The sequence below is a fragment of the Phalacrocorax carbo genome, chromosome 1 (genome assembly GCF_963921805.1).
Source record: "Phalacrocorax carbo chromosome 1, bPhaCar2.1, whole genome shotgun sequence".
NCBI classification, from domain to species: domain Eukaryota; kingdom Metazoa; phylum Chordata; class Aves; order Suliformes; family Phalacrocoracidae; genus Phalacrocorax; species Phalacrocorax carbo.
The window spans coordinates 55,596,064-55,617,155 of NC_087513.1; the positions used below are offsets into that span (position 1 = coordinate 55,596,064).

Here is a 21,092-nt window from a genome sequence, read left to right on the forward strand (position 1 = left end):
TTCTCTGTGGGTTTAAGCTCAGGCTTAATGCTAGTGTGCTGTACATGCAGCCAAACCACAGAACAGCAAAGTTTTGTCTCATGGGGTAATTTTTTCCCCTGGTTCACTTCCCTGCCATGCAAGCACTGTGAGGGCACAGCAAAGAGCGGGGATCACCTCTTTCCACAGCCACTACCACACCAGTGGGCTTATGCAAGTCATGACATGGCAGCCTCCCTTGCTTCAAGCAGAAACCCCTCCAGCTGAGTTTGAAGCACCCTTGGAGGCAGCGGCAAACGAGCACCGGGCTTTGTGCTGCTGGAGCTGGGACATGCTTGCAGACCTCCTGCCTCCAATGCCACAGCAGCTGCTTGCTGCCTGTGATGGGGCTCTCAGGTGCTGTCACATCCTTTGGTTTCTGACAAGAGCTGTGGTGTCGAGATGGCTCCAGGCATCAATGTGCTGCATACAGCTTGAGCCACATGGAAATGCTTCAGCAGCAGTTCAGCTTTCACTATGAATAAGGCTGCAGTGTTCCACTCAGCATCTTCCAGGCTTGTGTGTGCATATCATCCTGCCTCATGCCTGGGGGGCTTCCAGACCCTTCCACCTGGCTTGGAGGAATCCCCTGAGTAGCTATGCATGCATGAGCTCCCTGAGGCCATTCACCCCAGGAAACCTGACCATCATCAAGCCTCCTACTCCCTCCGTATCTCTGGCCAGCAACAAATTCACCTGCAAGGTGGGGTCAGGTTTGATGTGAGAGGGCCACCTAGCCAAAGCAGAAAACATTAAACCCTTCTCAGACAAAAGACCTGGCTGGAGAAAGAGGAGGTGGTAGAGTCACCATCTCTGGAGGTGTTAAAAAAAAGTGTAGACGTGGCACTTAAGGGCATGGTTTAGGAGACATGGTAGTGTTGTGTTGACGGTTGGACTTGATGATCCTAGAGGTCTTTTCCAACCTTAATGACTCTATGATTCTATGAGATGGTTGGGCAACCTCAGGCACACACTTCCTGCTTGTAACATGCCCGTAAATCACAGCATGAACAACATACTGAGCTTGGCTTAATCCCAAGCCTGACTAAGTGTTATTCCAGTTCTTCCTTACAGGTTTCCTCGCTGTTCTTTAGTATCATTTAGGCTTTTTTCAGTGTATTTTGAGATGATCAGACACAAGACTCTGCCCCTCTTTAAGGCAATACCAATCCCCCTACTCTCCCAAGGTAGGTAGAGGCATAGGAGAAGATGGACTTTATCAGCTAGCCTCCCCCAAGGTCCACAGCAGAGGACAAAACTCCAGCAAGAGTCACAGAAATGCCTCCGTGCTCAGCTGCTGGAGGTGAAGGAGTTGCTGCAGGATGCAGAAGGCACCCTGGGTGCATGGCAGGACATCAGTTGGATGCTCCAGTGGGAAAGCAGAGTAACCTGCCTTCTGCATGCTACTGCAGCTTAAAATAAAGAAACCCATTTGAGACGCTTTGCTGAGATGATCAAAAAGCTAAAGAAATGTGTATGGTGACTTTAAAGAGCAGAATGGAAAAAGCTGACTTACTTTGGGTCTAACAATAGCTGGAGAGAGCCTTTGCCAAAGGAAGCTGAAGTTGCCAGCAACATATGTGGAAATGTCATTAGTTTCCCTAATAATTTGCACTTGCTGCAAATGGTATAAATTTTGTCTATTAGTGAGAGAACAAATGCAATCAAATACACATGAGTTTGTATGCTGTGTGCTTCCTGGACAACACTGCAAGAGGTCAGCCTGGAGCCAGCAATACATGGTCAGGCGACATTTCATAAAACTCATGCTGAACAGGGCAGGATGAAGCCACCACTGCCAGAAGGTCTGGGAATGGGTGCTGAGACAACTGGGACCATGCTGGGGTCAGTGCTGCTCCTGAGACCATCTCCAAAGCTTGTCTCCATCACTCCTCTGGCTGCTCAGGGAGAACCAAGAGAGAAATCAGAGAGAAAATATGCTGAGATTCAGTCACCAACCCGCTGGATGAAACACACAACAAATTGGCCAAGGATATCCAAGCCAATGTGTGTTGTACAATATTTTTTGTAGCGATCGGTGCTGTCCTGCTGCAGGAGTGACGGCACCATTCTCAGGGAACACTGGTGATGGCCAGGCCAAGTCTCACTGATGCTAATTGCCTGCATTGGTAGCACCAGAGCATCTTCACAGGGGATACATTACACTGCTACTCATTTTTGGAATGGTCTGTGCTACCAGAGCTATGTTCAATGGTCCACAGTGTAAAATCAGGAGCTCTGCCCTTCCGTATCATGCCCTGCTATCACCCCTTCTGCCTGCACTGGGGGCCAGGGCACTGACACCCTGTCATGATCCACTGTTGGGTTGAACAGTTTGGCAGAGGTTAAATCCCCTTGCTTTGCAACTGACCTCAGATAATTCTGGGAGTTTGGGGGCAGCTGGGCTTAATTTCTGATTAACTCCAATGTATTATCATGACTAGGTTCCTTTTACATTCTCAGAATTAAGACTCAAAACGGAGTCAAGTGCTTAGTCACTTTATTTGGCCAGAAACAGATACAGGAGAGAAAAGCACAGAAAGAGAAGGGAAAAAGAAAAAGTGAAAAGCAGAATGAGAGGGAGAAAGAGTGAGAGGAGAAAGAGTGGGACTGTTGCAACAGCTACCACCACAGATCATGCGGCAATTTGTCCGTCCGCCCAGGCAGTCCCTGCAGTCCGAATGGTCTGATGTATCATTGAGTGCAGTGGTGGGGGGGAGGTTCCAGAACACTCACCCCCTGCCTTTACTGGTTTTTCCTTTTATATGGTTGCTCTCTTGCATAGTCAGTAACTGTTCTGCATACCCCTGCCTCCCACTCAGCAGTGGGGCACATGCCCAGTACTGTTACCAGGGGGTGCTTGAAAGTTCTAGAGGGTTGAGCCCCCCTCCTCCCATGTGTTGCCAGTCGGCCTTGGGCCCGGGCGTATGCGTGGAGGACGAGCACTCCGAGATAACGGGGCGCACATTCCTGCTGCATTGACCTTGGTGATTAAACTGTTCTGTTCAGCTGCCATAGTGATTAGGCTATAGTAGTGAAACTTGCTTGCCAACAATGTTGAGACAAGTTTTTAGTCCCTGACGCACCCCTCCTTCAGCTCTCCTGCACCACTTCGAAGTGGAGATCAACTCATTATTCCTGCTTTTTAAACTGGAAATGGAGCGGAGAGAGGTGAAACACCCTGACATAGATACATAGTGATATGTAAAATACACCCCAGCCTCCAACATCAACCGTGTCTCACCCTCTTCCCTCCTCTCCTTGCTGAGCTACAGAACTAGACAAGAGCTGCAGACACACTGCCAGACTGAGTTTCCACCTCCTTATGCCATCCTCTACCATGAAAAAAAATTTTAAATGCTACCCTTAGATATTAGATCTGTTTTACACCCCTTGCCCATGGAGCCAACGAGGGTACAGGACGATGACTCTTGTTCTCCCCCCTCGTTCCCCACAGCTGAGCTTCCTCTGCAGGCTTTTCATCCCGCCGTGAAGAATCCCTGACTGCATTTCAAAAAGGAAGGAAAGCAAAGTGAATCTGCCAGGCACAGCTTGCTGTGCCAGCTGTCGGACAATGGCTTTGCATCCCAGGAGGAAACTGGCTGTGCCAAAGCCTGGACTTTCAGGCAGGGACCATCAGCACTACCACTACCACCTCCTCCGAGTCACCCTCGGGTGGGCTGTGCCCCAAGGGTCCTTCATTAGTACGGGGCTAAGGGGGAGGCACCCTGCCTGGCAAAAGGGTGCAGTGAAGGTGGGGCACGCAGAAGAGGGAGTGGGGCGAATCTCTGTGTCCTCACAGGAAGGTGGGGGTCAGCCCTGCTGAGGGAATTCTGTCAAGGGATGGCCATGAAACCTGCTGGGTACAAGGAAAATAGCTGTGGGATCAGTGGTAGCTCATCTGGACACACTGAACCTCACTCAACAGGTACCGGTGTCACCTGAAGCCTGCAGCGAGAGAGGGGACAGCGACCATGTCCCTGACTGGACACTGAAGCCCTTCTGCAGGGCCAGAGAGCAGGCAACGGGGAGTAGCAGGGGGATGAAAGAGGAGAAACACCTTTTAAATAGCTGCTGCAGCTTTTAGCTTTTTTCTACACCCTCAGCAGCCCAAAAGCAGCATTGTCCAAATTGCGTTTTTATGCCCCCTAACCCAGGAGCTGGCTCTCATTATTTATTGCATCTGCCTGCCTCCCATCTTTAGGATGCGTCTGTCCTGGATTCATCTTCCCTTCCCCCCACTGAACTCAACAACCAGAAATATCCTGTAATCTCTTCTGCTTCACCTGTAATTTGTCTCATGCTGGCAACGAGCAGAACCGTCTGCCTTTGTCAAGATCAAAAAAGCCATGGCAGCCATGTGATATCAGCTTACATTAAATTCCCCCCCCCGCCTTCCCTCTCCAGCTTGCTGCAGGGGGGGAGATGTGTTTTTGTCCTCCTGTGGCCTTCTTCCTCCTCCTGGCATGTCTCCTGCCATTTGGAGGTGCCCTGGTTGAAGGGGCGGAGAGAGCCAGCTCCAGCAGGCAGCTGAGGGGGTCCTGGACCCTCCTCCACACAGAGCTAGAGCCAAACCAAGGAATGAGGCAAAGAACAAGAGATGCAGAAAGGCCACTGAGGGACATTGGACCTCCAAGGGCTTTACATCACTGCATGTCATCCTCCCACTTGACCTTGGAGTGAGAAAAGCTCAGCCTACACCCAGAACCGCAGTGCTGCTTCACAGGCTCCTTCCTGCCTGTACCATGGGCAGGGGAGCACGGGGCTGGGCAGAGGCCGGCCAGCCAGCGGGGGCGAGGGGCAAGGTGCCCAGGAAGGGTAGGATGGAGGTTGGGGCTGCTGGAGCTGCTGCAAAACCTCACACAGGACAATTCAGCATGCAAAGCCAGGCGCTGCCGCTGTATGCTGTTAGGGAAACTCCTTTCCCTAGCTATTGTATCAAGCGGTCCTTGTAGTATGAAAGCATATTAACTTTGTTAACATATTAGTTCACCTTAATACACTGCGATCTAAGGAGGTAGTGGAACTTTACTGGAGTACTGTTCAGGCTTGAGCAAAGGGTCATCGCAAGGGCCAGGGGGACAGCCCAGCCCTGGAAATAAGGACTCTGCTTCTCAGGAGCTCAGGGCTGGGCAGCCAAGGCGAGGCCAGCATCCCCTCACGCCTCTTTGAAACCCTCGAGCACCGCCTGGCGCCATCGGTGAGCGCCTCGGGCACGGCTGACCGCCGGGACGCTGCAGGAGCACGGCCACCTTGCACAGTTTTACTGCGAGTAGCAACCGGTAGCGCGGTTATTAGCCGTTAACGGAGCCGTGTGGCACCTGGGCGCTGGGGGGAGACAGAGCCCTGCCCCACCCAGGACACCTCCGTACCCACCCCACACACACGCAACCCCCCCCCCCCCCCCGCGCCTGACTAAAAGGCGCACGCGCCAGCGGCCCCGCCCCCGCTGCGCTACGTGGCGCCGGTTTGAATTGCGGCGGACGGCGCTGTCTCCCGTGGGGTGGATGGCGTTGCTGCGGCCCTTTGACAAGCTTCCGGCGCTTAACTCCGCTGTCTTACTGGTAGGTCTGGTGTTGCCGCCGCCCGCCACCCCCGCCATCCCCTCCCGGGGCCCGGCCCTGCTGTCGGCGTTCCCCCCGGACCGCGCTTCAGCGGCAACGGCCGCGCCTCAGCAGCAACGGCGGGGATATGCACCCGAGGCCCGCGGGGTAGGCCTCCGCCCCGGCGGCGGTTCACGCGTGGGCCCGGGGCGGCGGCAGGGGTCGGGCCTCGGGGCGCCGGCGGTTCGCGCGTGGGCCTCGGGGCAGTGGCGGGGCTGTCCCCAGCTGGGCGCCGTTTCGCGGGCGGCTTCTGACCGCGGTCTTTCCCTCCTCTCCTGTCCGCGCAGCTGGTGGGGTCGGATGAAGACCTCCAGCAGAAGCTGGCGGCGGCGCTGCTCCGGGAGAAGAAGAACTTCAGGATCAGTATGTGAGTGGTGGGGAGGGGGAAGGGCTGGCCGCGGGGCCGTGCGGGGGCCCTCTGCCATCTCGGAGCCGAAGCAGCGGCTGCGATGCGAGTTCACGCAAAGTTTCCTCCCGAGAGAGGCGCGCACCGAAATGGCTCACGAGCGCCGCTTCCGCGCGGGCGGCGGCAGTTGGAACTGCGGGGCGTTCGTTGCGGAGGAAGAGCTCGCTCTTGTGAACGCCAGGGCGCGCCGCGGCGCAGGCGTGGCTGGCACCTGCAGGAGGCGGGCCGCCCTGTCCTCCGGGCGAGCAGTTTGAGCGTGGTTAGGTGCGCGGGTGGAAATAATTCTCACGTTCATCATGTTCGTTATGCACGTACCGTTGCCCTTTGCGTGTCGCACAGGGGTTTGATTAGTAAGTCGCGAGGGCATGGGAGGAGCACAGATACTTCCCCCCCCCCCCCGGGATACAGCCATATACAGGAATGAAACGTCTCGGGACAAACTGGGGCAAGTACAATGCTAGCAACTGCTTGAAAGCAAACAAGTTTTCACGGCAGATGTCCGTTACCTTTGGTGCTCTTCATAGCTGTTTTCTGGTTTGTGTGCATGCACGTGCTGTTCCTCCTTGAGCTATTAAGATGCATTTGGAATTTTAACTTTAGCTGCATGACGAGCCCTGTCTTAAAAGCTCGATTAACTAACTTTTTATGATATAATGTTCTTGACAGCTCTCTTGCCAAGACCAAATGAGTTTAGTCAGCTCTTCAGAAGGTGTTTGTGTTACTTCACTGCTGTAATCCAAGGCTATGCAGTAAAGGCAAACCTGAGCTAATGTTCTGCTGGCCACTTAGAGCAACTGTACTGCTCTGATCATGGCACGTTTGTCCTAACTAATAGTAAATTAATTACCCAATTTTCTATGCAAATTCTGCAGCCTCTGCTGAGCTGTGGAGTGCTGTAACTAGGTGGCTGCTGGTACTACAGCTGGGTAATGGCCCAAAGGCATGGAAAATTATGCTTTACTATAGAGCAAGATAATTCCCTGCACCTGTATCACTGGGGAAACAAGTCCATGAGGATGCAGAAATCTGTGACAGTTTTTTCCTGTTCCCCCCCCCTCCCCCCCCGGTGTTGCTTTGGGATTGTACACATTACAAACAAATATGGTATCTTGTCTAAGTGCCAGATAGAGCTGCTGGGAGAAGTTTTGCAGGGCTGGGATTTTGTGTCTCTTACCACTAGGGGAAAAAAAGGCTTCTGCAGTGCATATCTAGAGGCTGCTGCCATCATCTAGTGATGTTGGTTTAAATGTAGTAGAATTCCAAATCATGGAGGTTTTTTGTTCTTTGGGTTTTTCTTTCCCCAGACAATGAGGTCTGATGCTTTCCTTTCACCACAGCTTCTCCCTAAATTTCATCTTAAATTTATAAGCTTGTTTGTTTTGCAGTGTGTCTTTCAAGCACGCTTTGCTCATATCTTGCATTAGTTTCAGAATGTTTTTAATCATACCATCCTTATTTATAGGAAACAACACCTTTATTTGGGGACTGGCAGACAGAACTACAAACTGCATATGAATAATGGAAGGGAATGCGTACCATGGTCTGTGGCTGCTGGGGAAAACTCTTAAGTCCTTGAGATTTAATTGCTAGAAGTAATATTCCCCAAGGAGACCAAAATCACTGTTTCTCTCTTGGCTTCCAGAGAGGAAGTAGATTGCGAGAGAGACTGAAATTTTGTCCAATCTGTCTTTTCAGGTGACCTTCTAAAAATATGGTGGTGATAATATCCTTCCCTGTGGAAGGCCCAGATATGCACTACTGAAGCCTTTTTGGTTTTTTATTTTTTTTATTTGTAGTGGAGAAGAGACACAAAATCCCCACCTTGTAATTCTTCTTCCAACAGCTGTATCAGCAGCAGTGGTAACTGTGTGGAAAGACACCTAAACTAACCTAGTAACTCCTGACACAGTGAAAGGGATAAAAGGGGGATAATGGTATAATAGAAGCTCTTTCTGAGTTATAACTTCATCTATAAAGCTATACTGGTGATACATTTTTGGCTTAAGGCTTTGTGAATGCAACACACCATTCTGTAACAGAGACACCTGAGAAGGTCACCTCTCCTGTGGGAGTGTGAGAGCAGTATCTTCGGAATGTGACAGGAAAGCACTGGCGCATTTTAACTGAATCTTGGCAGCAAAATATACCAGTAAAGCGTAGGGGTTTGCTTTGTTAGAAAGGACTCTTATTAACTAAATAAAATGACTGCCATACGGATCTGTGCGGAAAAATGTTTCTGTGGGTCTTCTTATGCTCTAATAAGCTTCCCATTATAAATAACCTTGTCTAGCAAGTATCATTGTGGCTGTCAGCAACTATGAGTAGGCCTAAGATATGAGAACACCACTTAAACAATTACAGTGTCTCTTCAGTGCCTACGTATTTAGTAATTGGCAGGCTTCATGGGAACTTGCTACATGGTGAACTGCAGTGGTTGTGTGGTTACGGTTAAGTGGATACTGCCTTGCCAAGCTATTTGGTTAAACTGGTAAACTTGTTATCTTTCAGTCACATTGCTACATCCCTCCCCTTACCTTCAGAGAGGGGTCACCTTCGGCCCAGGATAGATCTGATTGTGTTTATGATTGACATCAAGAACAAATACAGGTAAAAGAAGGGCAAAAACATGGGGGGGGGAACAGATATATTTTCTTGGTTTGATGGGTAAATCTCTACTTTTTTACTGTGTCAAAATCGCTGAATAGTAGATTTCAAACCCAAGACTTGCTGTAGTGGGAGAGCTCAGTAATACATACAGTGGTTTTCTGGCCTCCAGCAATTGACTAGGGATGAACCTCTCTGTCCAGTAACATTCCTGTCATGCACTAAGCTGCCGTAGCAGAGAAGGCAGAATTTATTCCTGGATCTAGACATGGGATGGTATGAGCTGAGCTTTGGAAAGATGCTGTCCGTAAAATTAGATGGAAGCAATGGTGGTGCTGTTAAGTTCTGTAATGTGCAGATGGCTGATGTGCGCTGGGCAGTGCTGCCTAATCACCAGCCAGTTGCTGCGTCTGTGTCCCTAGTTCACTGATACTACTGGTCAAGTGGGATCAGTACTATAGATGTCTTTAGGCAAAAGGGAAGAGTCTGCAGGGATTGGTCCGTTTTCTCTCATTTTGTGCTCATCTTTGTAGAAATTATATTTGTGTCCCCAGGTCACAAGTAAAGACTTTCTAAGGCACAAAAGTCAGCGTTTTATTACTTAACTTGTGACTGATGATCCTGTGCTTCATTTACCAAAAATGACAGGCCCAGCTGCATGCTTACAGCACAGATAGTGCTGCAGAAATGAGTGGGCTAGCTCTTCTGAAAGAGCCGAAGTAGTGCTGAAGTCTCGTTGGGTGTTGATGAATTTGGATGCTTAGTGTCTGCAAATCATGGAGGACACTGTTCAAACTAAGTCTAACTGTTGAATCTTGGGTAGAAAGGATATGTTATAGATTATTAACCAGCTGTGGGTATTACAGAGGTCTCTGCTGCCACAATTTTAGCATAGAGCAGAACTCTGCCAGCTCACAGATCGGCAGATGTTACCATCTTTGGTTTTCTAATTGTGTTTCTGAAAGTTATTCCCTTTGTCCTTATGCTGCACTAGTTTTACCTCCCTGTCCAACTGGATTGTCTGTGCTTTTCTGACAGCTTGAAGAATGTTGAAGCTTCTCTAGCTCATGTGGATGCCAACTTCTTCCTGGGGAAAACATGCTTCCTTGTCACTGGGGGTATGTATGACATGTGCCCTCTTCTTCCTCTTGGACCAGCACAACTCATGGTTGCTTTCCTTAAAACAGGGCAGTGACTTAATTTGAAACAAAACAAAGGCAACCAGCAGCTTTGTCAAAAGCTTTGTTCAAATCATATCTGAACTTGTCTGCCTTTTTTAAATTGTTTTTTTGTAGATAAAACATGGTTCTCTTTCTCATGTTCACTTGCTCTCTCCTTTTTGTTTTTGCCAGTGAGACCTCTCTTCTCTGTCCCTAATCCCTGAATGAAATTACTGTTATTGATTTTTATTTTTTTCCTGTGGCATTGCAGAAGTATGTTCTATCTGCTCTTGCAGATCTTTCTTAATGATAATCTTAATGAGCAGTGAGGAGCATATGATACTGTGGTAATAAAATGAATCTAAATGGATGAGCTACTAAACTGTTAAGTATAGTTCTAATACAAGGCTGGTATTCCTGCTGTGTGCTGTCTGGCTCTCTTGTGCCTTTAATCTCTCTCCCTGCCTGACACTCCCCCCACCTACCCCCCAAAAAAAAGCAGAGAGGGTGCTTTCCTCCATACCCTCTCTACTTCAGCTCTGAGGAACTGGAGGGGGCAGTCTGTACTGCTCAGTGTTGGAACTGAGGCACTGTGTCCCTGGAATTTGGGGGTCAAGAGGCCTAATTCTGGGGTGGAGAAGAGTCTTGGCATTGTCTTGTGTTATTGCTCTCCTGATGGAGTGAAGTCCTTGCAGACATCACCCTGTGATATCACATGAGCCGGGGGGGTGGCTTCTGATTAACAAGTAGAAGATTCTGCCTCCCTGATAGTGTCCTGATCCCTTATCCAAAATGTTGATGTTACAGTACTCAGTAAAGTGGCACTACTGTTCCTGCTGTCCGTATTATGAACAACTTCAGTGCTAATTCCACTGAGTCTTGTACCATTCTGTTTGTACTGCTCACTGTTGCACCTTCTATGGTGCTTTCAAAACTAGCTCTGGATTGTTTTGCAGATGTGGAATTTCCCGGTACTTTTCTTCACTGAATGTTGATTATGAGGCTTGTAATGTGGGAAACCTTTTTTCTGTAGTCGGAAGGGTGAATTGCTGCAGCGTAGACATGAATGATGTCTGGAAACTGGGAGAAGTCTACTGCAGTCCTATGCTATTCTGTGAGGTGGAGGTAAGGTGTTTATTTGGTGTCTGAAGGGATTTGTGAATTCCACTGCTCTGATCCTTAGGAACATTGTTACATTAGCAATAAATATATGTATGTATGCTACTGTCTTGCATAAGTGTCAGAGACCAGACCCTTTCCACAAGAACAGTAGGGGTACAGGAGTGTAACTCTCCTTGAAATGAGTCTTCTAGATTACCTGCTCCTTCCTGTGCTACCTCAAAGCCTCAGGAAGCCAAGTCTAAGTTAACAAAGACCTCTAATACGCAAAGCCTCCCTATGCTTGTTCCTTGAGGCATTTTTCTTTTCCTGGGAGCCCAATAGCTGTTATTTGCCATGTGACACACTTGCCCACGTAATGCTTCCTGTTAGCCAGGCTTTGTTGCTTCACAGACTGTTTTGCCATCTGATACACCACTCCTTCCAATTACCTGCTTGGTCTGAAAAGCTGGAGGGGAGAATTTGGCATTCAGTGGTAGCATGCTTTACTTTTCTGTGTACTCAGCATTCTACTCTCGGAAACTGCTTCCCTACCAGCAGGTAATATCTGTGCCTTTGGCAAGGCTTTCAGGGTTTTCAGCTGCCAACACTGTACCTTCCTTAACATTAGGGGAGTAAATGGGCCTGTTTGGGGTTTTCGGCAGCTAGCTGCCCTGAACTGTACTTAATGCCTGCTCTGGTTCTTTCTTTTATCACAGGTTAGCACTGCTTTTCTTTTCTATTGATTAAGTAATTTCTCTATTTTGTTTCCAGTTGGAAGGAGTACGAGTTGCCACTGCTCAGCGACTTCTCCGGATGTTACAGATCTGTGCTGGTCATGTACCAGGAGTTTCTTCCTTGTCCTTTGGCTCACTGATGAGGAGCTCTGCTGCTGACTAGCTTCTCATTGTGAGAATTCAACCATGTTCATCAGCTTTTTTCACTTTGGGCATTCAAGCTGCTGCAGTTGGAATCACACTGGGAAGCTTTTTTTTACCTGACTTGTCATGACTGCTCATCCAGGGCTGTTCCTAGTTGCTGATCTCTCAAGAAAAGCTTGATTCCTGTTCTGTAGATTGATGTATAGATGCTGTGGGGAAGACAGTTTGAATCGGGGTTCAGATGTAATAATGGATAGGAATCCCCATTTCATGATCAAGTTTGACCTTCGCCCACTTTGCCAGTGACAAGGAGCTACTTGTTTTACTGAAAGAATGTCAGAACAGGTCACTATCCCAAATGCCACATGTCATGGGTGAGTATCTTAGTTTTAGTGTCCACAAAGTACTAGAGAAGAGGCAGTAGCCTCCTGCTTTCTTTTGTATGGAAATATAGCACCTTGGATTAATGTGAAAGCTCGCTGCCAGGTTTTGTCTCCCCACCAAGAGAACACATGGTAGGAAGGCTGTCCTGCAGCTTCTGGATAGACTGCAGCTGGCTGTTAATGATCCAGCTGGGTGAGCATCTACCCAGTGAAGGGCTCAGTATTTCCATGCCTGATACCTAATTGGGGAAGAAAGGACTAAAGATAATCTGGCACAACCCTAGAAACCCAGCCTCTGGGGCTGACCAGAGATGAAATGCAGCAGAATCGACTACAGGAACATAGGGAAAACACCTTGTCTCTTGCAAGGTGGGCATATGCTGTGTATAGTCCCTTAACTAACAGGTTCTTATCAGAAGTAATTAATGTCTTATTATTACAGCAAGTTGGTAGTGTGTTTTGGAGTTCTAAGTTAATAAAAGTGTATACTATTTAATAATTAGTTGTATGTTCTTTGTTTAGGTCTATGGCATGGGCTCTAAAACCTATGAATGCTTGCCCCAGTTGGCCCTGGCAGTGAGGCTGGTCCTTGCTGGCAGTTCGAGCTTCCACTTAGTTCATGGGCTGCAGTCACGGTTTCAGCCACATGGTGGTGGCAAAAGCTTTTGAGATACAATCCTTGCTATATGCTGAGCTGAGCCACCTTCCAGAATACAGTGTTTCTTGGAATGCTGGGATGTTTCTTACCCAGAATTGCATGCCAGGTAGAAATAAAGCCTAGATAGAATGTGTTAAGCTCTCCTCTCGTTGAATTTATTTAATCCCTGATAGTCTGCTTTAATGTTCCTAGGTGCAGAGCTCTAGCTGCGTGTGCTGTTTTACTTAGCTTGTTTCTGACATCTGTCTGTGAGCATGAAAAAGCAGAAAGCAGCACTGCAGGCTTAATCAGCTGTGAGTGTTGGCAGTCCTTGCAAAGACAGCTCAGCAAGGCACAAAGCCTGTATCCTTGCTCAGAGGACACACAAATCCTAGCTCCAGTTGTATTGTTGCTGCCGGGGGAGGGCTAGGTTGTTTGTCAGCTGGAACAAAAGGAGCTAAACCATTCAGCTGTGTTATGGTGCCCAAAAGGACTGGAGTCTGGCTAAAACCCAAAGGAGAACAACATGTGCAAACTCTTGCGGCTGTGTAAGGAGGATTGGGAGCTTAATGGCCGTGCCCTACTTTCAGCTAGCTTTGTGAAGGTACTAGCCAGGACTTTGCCACCAGAGAGGGGTAATCATGCTGAGAAACAAGTATCTCTGTTGGTTGTGCTGTCTCAGCCTTGCTCTCGCTTTGGGTCCCTCAAAATAAATGAGACCATGGTTTAGAATAGACTAGTTTCGATTTGCTCTTGATGTGCAGGTGCAGTCTGGGGGAGGGAAGGAAGGGCTGCGGCATGAAATGAGCCATTCTTTCATGTCTTCCGCAACTGCTATAAGGTAAGGAGACTCTTCTGTCTCCCAGGTCACTCTCCAGTTGCCTCTAATAACTATGGGACTTGGGTAAAATCCCTTTGGCCTTGAGTAATTTCGCTGTGCTTTCTTAACTGGTGAAAACGAAACTTTCTTTGGTTCACCCAGAATGCTTTGTAGAAACCCACACGTGCTACTGTCCATTCCTTCAAACATAGAGGTTTTTTTTCCACTGCTGTGTTTCAGATGTGGTATTTCTTTCCTTCGACTGCTTTCAAAGAAGAAAGATGCTGTTTGTACTTCCTACAGGTGGCCAAATCCCAGCTGGTACAAAAACATCTAGTTCCTTAAGAGCACCATCTCGCTTCATCTTGGGGCAAATATTTTTCTTACTCTTAGGAAAAAGTGTTTACTAGAACTGGCAGGGGAAGTGGAGCATATCTAAGAATATGACACTGTGTCTCAGGTCCATCATGTTCTACAACCGAAAGTAGTTGGGACACATCTAAAGCTACAGCTTCAACGACGTAAATACCTCTAGGAATTGTCAGCTATTACTTTAGACAGCCATAACACTGCCCCTACAAGAGAAGGCAAGGCAGCTGAGGATATCTCTCATCTGGATGGAGTAGCCAGGGCTAATGTTTGATAAAGGTCTTACGAAAGTAGTACTTGGATGGGGATCAGAGGCACGGGAGGCCTGAAGCTGAATTAAGGCTAGTGACTCAGGTTCTGTTGTGTTTAAACACCATGGAAGAGCTTGCCAAGCTGGCTGAAATATAAACTAACAGAAATATTTTGGAGCTACTTGCTTTCTCTTCCTCTCTCTGTTGCCTCAGTTCCCTATCCCTGTGGAGGCTTACAAAGAGAAATTCCCCTTTCTGTGGCAGAAGTACCTGTGAGCCTTGCTGGTTTGACTGTTTCAGTTGTTGATGTGTTTTTGTTTATCAGCTATGTCAGCAAAATTAGTGTAAAGTGACTTAGAATAAAATACCTTCTACCAGTTGCACTGGTGTAAGCTATGGTCATGCAGTGCTTTTTTTTTTTTGGGTGGAATTGAATGAGGCTATAATAGTCTCTTCTGCTACGGCAGGCTGACCCACAGGATTTTGCCTTCAGTCCAGTCACTTGAAGAAGATTTTGTATCCTCAGCCTGTTAGCTGAGCTGCTCACGGAGGTGCTCTGTGAGAGATTTCAGCACAAATCAGCTTGGATGGCATTACCTTTTGGGATTATAGCTCTCTGCTAGCCCAGGCTTTCCAAGGGAAGGGGTGGGGTTTTTTGCTGGCTTTGACACACCAGCAGTTAAATCAGACCAACTTTTAAGCGTGGTAAGATGTGATAGGAGAGAAAATCTATGTACTGATATGATGCTATAGTAAAAGATCTCTCTGTCCTGGAGCAAAGATCAGAGCTGGGTTTATCTGTCCCTCCAAACCTTGAAACTGGTGTAGAGGTTTAGATTTAAGGCCACCTGTAATATTTGCTTTGGGGACTGGTTAAAACTGGATGTATCTGCTTGCCAAGACCTGTAGTTTGATGGGGCTGGCTGAGCAGCTGTGGTCACTGTAAGAGCTGCTTGGTAGCTCTCATCATGACCACTGTCCACAGCAGCAGTGGGCAAGAAGGGACTTCTGCTCTGCTGCCTGGAGCTGGCCTGCAGAGCTGTGGCAGAGGTACCTGCTCTGCTGGCAAATGCAAGGGAGATGATTTCTCCTGTGGGGTTTTTAACTTGTTTTGATTTTTCAGGAGCACTGGGCTTTGCTCTGGCCAGATTCCAGCTGCTCTGTCTTCATTCAGCTGGCCCAGATCCCCTGGCAGTCTCCTCTGCACGCTGAGTGTTCCCTACTTCCCACCCTAAGCTGGTGTGCAGTGTTGCTGTGGGCTGCTGAAGAACTGCCACTTTCCATTCAGTGACCAGCTGTCCTTCACTGGTGGGGAAAAGTGATTTATATGCAACAGAAAGCAATAGCTGGCACAGCCCAGAGCTGGCAGCCAGAAATGCTGAGCTCGTTTTACCTCTGTGGCTGATTTCTTGCATGACCCTGAGCATGTGCGTTAAAATTCACTGTGCCTCACTTGCTCTGCCTCTACAGCAGGAGCTGCCTCTGCTGGAAGGGTGTGATGAGGGTGAAATTACATTACTTTGGGGTCACAAATCTGGAATTGGGTGGAAACATTCAGAAGAAATAACTCTTTCCTAGTTAGGAGAGTTTGAATTTTGCCTAAGTTATGGGGGAAGAAGGTTTGGTGGGACCTGCCTGCCAGTTACCTCCTGAGATCGGCTGTATTTTATGCTGCTTGCCTGCCTGACTCTGCGGCAGGCAGGGAAGCTGCCTGAAACTAGGCTACGATCATTCTCATAAGGCGTTGCGGCATGGTTGGGTTTTGTTGTGAACCAGAACAAAACTGTTCTCCAAAACACTGAAATTCCCCGCACAGTTCAATTATCCTTGAATTGGCTGGTCGGAGAAATCAAAGTCCCTGGATCTCTTCCTCACTGTTAAATATTAATACAGTGTGGCGCAGCTAGGCAGGACGGCATCCCCTCGGGTCGGCTCTGTGAAGGAGGGGCGGTCTTGGCTGTGAAAAACCGGTGCGCAAGAGAGGTTGAGCACAGGGGACTCGGGAGTGATGTGACTTGCTCAGACGCCTTGGCAGCTGAGTAGCGTGGGCTCCCGGCCCATGCTGGGCCACGTTTCCCTTGCCACAGGCTCCTTCTGTGGGAGCTGACACGTGCCATGATGCTGACATCCCTCGTCACCCTCGAACTCACTGTGCGGTGGGGCGTTTTGTGAGGAGCCAGGAAAGGTGCTGTGCCCGTCCCCCCGCCCCGCTGCCTCCTTTGCCGAGGGAAGTCAGTGGTGTGTGAAAGAGAGCCTGTGTTTTACATACGCACAGGCTGCCTCCTCGCCGCCGGCCCAGGTGCAGCTGTGGGCTGGGTGCGAGAGCCCTGTGGGCTCTGCACGTCACGGGAAGGAGCACCGAGGTGGGGCGAGGACAAAAACAAAGAGAGAAGCCACCTCCCCTTGGGAAACCTGGCCCCGGTGCACAGAGGCTGCTCTGTCGTTTGGATCCTTCTTCTCTCTCAGCACTACAAGCAGCTGTGCCAGGGTCAGCTGAAGGCACCCATGCTCTAGAGCAGGCCACATGCAGGAATGAGGCAGAGGCACACTGGTGAGCACTTGGAAAGACCTAAAAAGACTAGCAAGTATTAAACACGCTAAGGAGGCTTCCCCTGTTTTCTGGCAGCATGTCCTGTCTTGCCATGGAAGCTCTCCGGTTCCACCATATGCCTACGCTGCAGTGATGGGGTGACGGTACTGTGCTGTGGCTGGGCCTGCCTTGCTCCTGCCCTACTGGCTATATTGCCACAGAGGTTGGTTTAGCAACGCATCTTGGGTGTTTGCTGAGGGTCGGCAGTCCTTGAGGCACGATCACTGCACTGGTCAGCTCAAAGCTCTCTTGAACCTCTGTGCTGGCTGGTCTCCTAGTTCTGACAGCAATGTTGCCATCACCCCAGTGTGAACATTCTTTTCTTTTTTTTTTCCCCCCCCCCTCCACTGCTGTGTTTCCTTTTCTTGCTCTTCCAGAGATGACAGATGTGAAGCCAGGGCTGCGTTTGACTCAGCTCGGTATGTAACAACCTGTGGCTCACGCTGCAGTGGAGCACCTCTCTTCAAAGCAATATGCCAGCATCAACTAACTAATCCTCGTTCCCCCCGTGGGACTGAGGGGTGACTCAGTGCCTTGTGCTGTTATGCCAAGCAGCAGAGGATCGAAGGCATTGGAGCTGGGGAAGCCCTGGGATAGTGCGGTGTCACTCTGTGCCAGCACACTGGGCACCTGTAGTCTCAGTCTTGCATGCTTATTCCCTGAGCTCTGCCCAGGCTCCTTTTAAGCCCTGCAGAGAAGGGCTGAAAGCATTTCTACTTTAGAAGCAGGGCTGAAGCTGCCTTCACCTTGCTTTGCAGGGAGTGTTTTTACTACCTGGTGTTCCCTTTTGATCTTTTCCATCCTGCTGCTCCTTTGTTATAATCCAACTTGGCCATCCTGAGCAATTCTCCCTGCTGTTCTCTCCTACATGTCCTTCATGCCTCCCTGGCATCCCTGGTTCGCTGTGCTGAGCAGCAGGCATGGGCATCCAGGTGAATGGCAGAGGCAGGGAGGCTTAGGCACTGTGGAAATAGAGCTGTGGTACTGGTGCACATCTCCCTCGGGCTTCATGACTCCCAGCGAGCTGCATGCCAGGCCATGCTGGTGCAGCATGCTGTAGCACGGTGTGGCCCTGAAGAAGTGCAAACAAACCCCAACACCTGGCCTTGGCTTCCCTGGCATCCATCGTGCTGCTGTGTGTGAGCTGCTCCCAGGGAAGGGAAGAGGAGTTGCTTGTGTGCAGATGTTGCATAATACTGACCTAGTTCAAACACAAGTTTGTGGGCTGGGAAGTGTTTACCCGGCCTGTGGGGAAGAGAAAACCCCTCCAGGGCCAGGGCTGCTGCGCCATGTCCTCTGCTCTGTGTTGTGAAGGAGATGAAATATGAAACGTGTTCTTCCTCCAGAACCTGGCTTTTCCCTCTTGCCGAGGTGGCACGTGGAGCATCACCTGCAGGAGTCCCTTCTGTGTGTGCATGAGCCGTGGTCTGGCTGAGCTCAGCCACTGCATGGGACTAATACATAGTGATGGTGTCCTATAAATTATATAGTCGGTATGTTCACCATCTGCTCTGTGCTGAAAGCTGAGTGTGATTGAGACCTTCCCCCCTTCCCAAAGCTTGACTCTCTTGCCAAGCTTGAAACGTGTGCGGATCTCCCGTAAGTGGTTCTGATTGAATCAGGTAAAGAGGGAATTTTTTAAGCAGGCTGCAATGTTCCTTGCACCCAAAGTGAGAGCTGAAGCATAGGGCAGCATGCTATTACCATGAGACTATGAGTAAAAAGCGAGTCTGATTTCATGCTAATTGGTTTCTAAAGGGAGCGAATCTTGATTGCAGTGGTCATATCAAAGAATCAAAATAGTAATGCAAAAAGCAAAGGAAACCCCAGAGTGATTCATATGAGAAGGGGAAATAAAGACAGTCATGGAGGAAGAAGGAGTTTGAGGGGGACTGAATTGCTCTGCTGCCCAAAAGAAGGGGGGATTTGAATCAGATTATCCTTATTAGATGTCTCTTTAAAGCATCATCAAACCAAATGAATGGTCCGGGGGAGAGCTTGCAGCCATGGTGTCTGTGATTATCACCAGGGATTTACAGTCCTAGTTATCTAGCTTAGAGACAAGATTATTAGGGGGTATAATGCTGTATCTGCCCTCAGCTTCTAATGTGCATTTTTTAGGTTGGGTGATGGAAGGTGTTACGTTGCCACACGGTCCCTCAGAAGCCTGCCTGCATCCTCTGGTGGTCCAGCCCTCCGCAGTGCTGTGGGTGCAGCATGGAGGGTGGTGGCAAGTGTGAGCCAGAGATCTACACTGGCCAGGAGATGTTCCCTGGGGACGGACAGGCAGTCTCCCCAGTGGACTGTGACAGAGGGCAGGACCTCCCCTATGGGTGCTCTCACTGAGATGGGAAATGGGGAAAGGGAGCTTGGAGGGGAGATTATGTCTGCCTGCCTCAGCAATACGGCTCACCCACTGCGAGCATGCCCCTTCCTGTGGCAGCCTGTGCCAGTGCAACTTACCCTTCTTCCAGCCAGAGCCTTTGAGGCCCCAGAGGCTCAGAATTTGGCAGGGCTGTTATGGGGGAGCCCCTGTGAACTGTGGGGAGGATCCTCAATTTGAAAGAGAATTGGTGGACTTTGCCTATGGGTCCCTTTGAAGCTGGGGGTTGAGCGTGGCACAGGGCTGCTGGCAGTCCCTTTCTGCCTCCCCAACTCTACATCCACAGCAGCCCATCACCCTTCCCTTCCTCTCCTTTCCTACCCAATGCATTGCACCCCTGTTGCTTCTCCAGGATGGCTGAGGTGTTGTGCCCAGATGTGGGTCAGGAGAGGAGGGGTGCAGGCCAAATCCTTCTGTCAGCTCTCTCCTACGTTGCATCCTTAATGTGGTGATTGAAATTTGTAATGTTATTCATCATTTAAGCCAGCCTTTTTACACCAGGCCAGTACCCAAAGGTCTGTGAGAATCCTGAGAACGGTCTGGAGGTACTAGTGAGCACAGTGAGGCCACCGCAGACCTAATGAAATGCTGTTGGTGTGGAGGTGCTTCAGTTGGAGAGGGAGGAGAGGGGAGGCTGTCAGCTAGAGCCTCACAGCCGACAGCGTGGTGGTGATGAGCTTGCTGCTGGAGGCAGCCAGCCGGCCGTGGGGCCCGCTTCGGCTTAGAGGAAGCATGCTTCCTTGCTTCTCATCCCGGATTGGGGCTGCACTCATGTCCAAACACGTGCCCTCATTCCTCCTGCAGCACTGCGGCCCCGCTCAATGCTCCAGGGCTGAAATCAGCTTCAGTTTGGCATCTGACTGGCCAAGCAGCCTACAGTCAAAATCCCTGTACTCCCTCAGCTCAGCTGCTCATGGGGTATTGTCCAGCGGTGACAAACGGAAGAGCTGGAGCTCCCTGGCAGTGGGGGTGAGGGAGGCTGGCCTTGCACCTACCGCCACTGCCTGGGCCCGGGGTGGTGGGAGGCTGCAGGGCAGCCACAAAAGCCAGCTTGGGGACTTGTTTCTGGAGCAGCGGTTAGTACTGGAAACCACACAGGCTCTTGTACCCTTACTCCTGCTTAGACTGCTGCAATCTGCAGGTGCCACAAGAGTTTTGGGGGGTTTTTTTGGTGCATTCTGTTCCCCATTTGAGCTGTGCTTTAAGTTATTCAGGCATGCTGCTGGTTGTTAGAATCTCCATTAGGATGGCTCCCATGGCTGGTGCTGAGGAGCATGACTGCAGAACAGCCGTGCTGGGGCTGGGCTGCAGTCCTGGGGGGCGGTGGGGTGTTATTTGTTTACAGGGAATAAGGGTGGTTCAATGGCAGGCAGCAGGTTAAATTGCAATAAATCAGTGCAATCAGGACAAACATAATTTCTTCTGTGTTGGAATCACTTGCAAGCACCTTCCTGTTTTCTCAGGGTGCCTTCATGTTCAAATGTATTCACCAAACCATTCCCATGTGTGAGAGCTGCAGCTCTGGCTCCTGCAAGCAGTTCATTATAACGAAGCACTATGCAAAACGCAATTGGGGCTGCTTAGTTTGGTTTTGACTTCCAGGCTGACCCAATGAGTTCCTGTCCCTTGCTGCTGGAACAAGCTGCAAAGGGTGAGGGGTCAAAGGGAGACAGCCCCTCACCTTCAGCGGGCTTTGATTTTTGGCTCTGGAGTTGTCTGCTGGAGACCTCCATGCCCCAAGAGCACAGCAGTGGGGTTCCTCACTGCAAGTTCCGGGGGGGTGTGTGTTTTCTGCACTCAGTCTGGTAACCAGGGAGGTTTCTGCCCCAGCATACCCTTGCCTGAACCAGCTGAACCCACCTGCTTGGAGGTTCATAGTGCAGCGGTGC

At 49.7% G+C, this 21,092-nt stretch overlaps 1 protein-coding gene across 1 annotated transcript; it reads left to right on the plus strand.

The window, feature by feature from the left end:
* Positions 1–5,450: 5,450 nt before the first annotated feature.
* CENPM (centromere protein M) lies at positions 5,451–12,652 on the plus strand. Its single transcript, XM_064453357.1, has 6 exons — positions 5,451–5,582; positions 5,909–5,988; positions 8,536–8,634; positions 9,670–9,749; positions 10,825–10,916; positions 11,664–12,652. The coding sequence occupies exons 1-6, from the start codon at positions 5,526–5,528 to the stop codon at positions 11,787–11,789; spliced, it is 534 nt and encodes a 177-aa protein (XP_064309427.1). The 5' UTR covers positions 5,451–5,525; the 3' UTR covers positions 11,790–12,652.
* The last annotated feature ends 8,440 nt before the right edge of the window (positions 12,653–21,092 follow it).

Excerpts from the sequence above, each read along its gene's own strand:
- CENPM (XM_064453357.1), top strand. The coding sequence starts at position 5,526 with ATGGCGTTGCTGCGGCCCTTTGACAAGCTTCCGGCGCTTAACTCCGCT. Across the intron at positions 8,635-9,669 it reads GACATCAAGAACAAATACAG|CTTGAAGAATGTTGAAGCTT; the intron begins GTAAAAGAAGGG and ends CTTTTCTGACAG. Across the intron at positions 9,750-10,824 it reads ATGCTTCCTTGTCACTGGGG|TCGGAAGGGTGAATTGCTGC; the intron begins GTATGTATGACA and ends TTTTTTCTGTAG.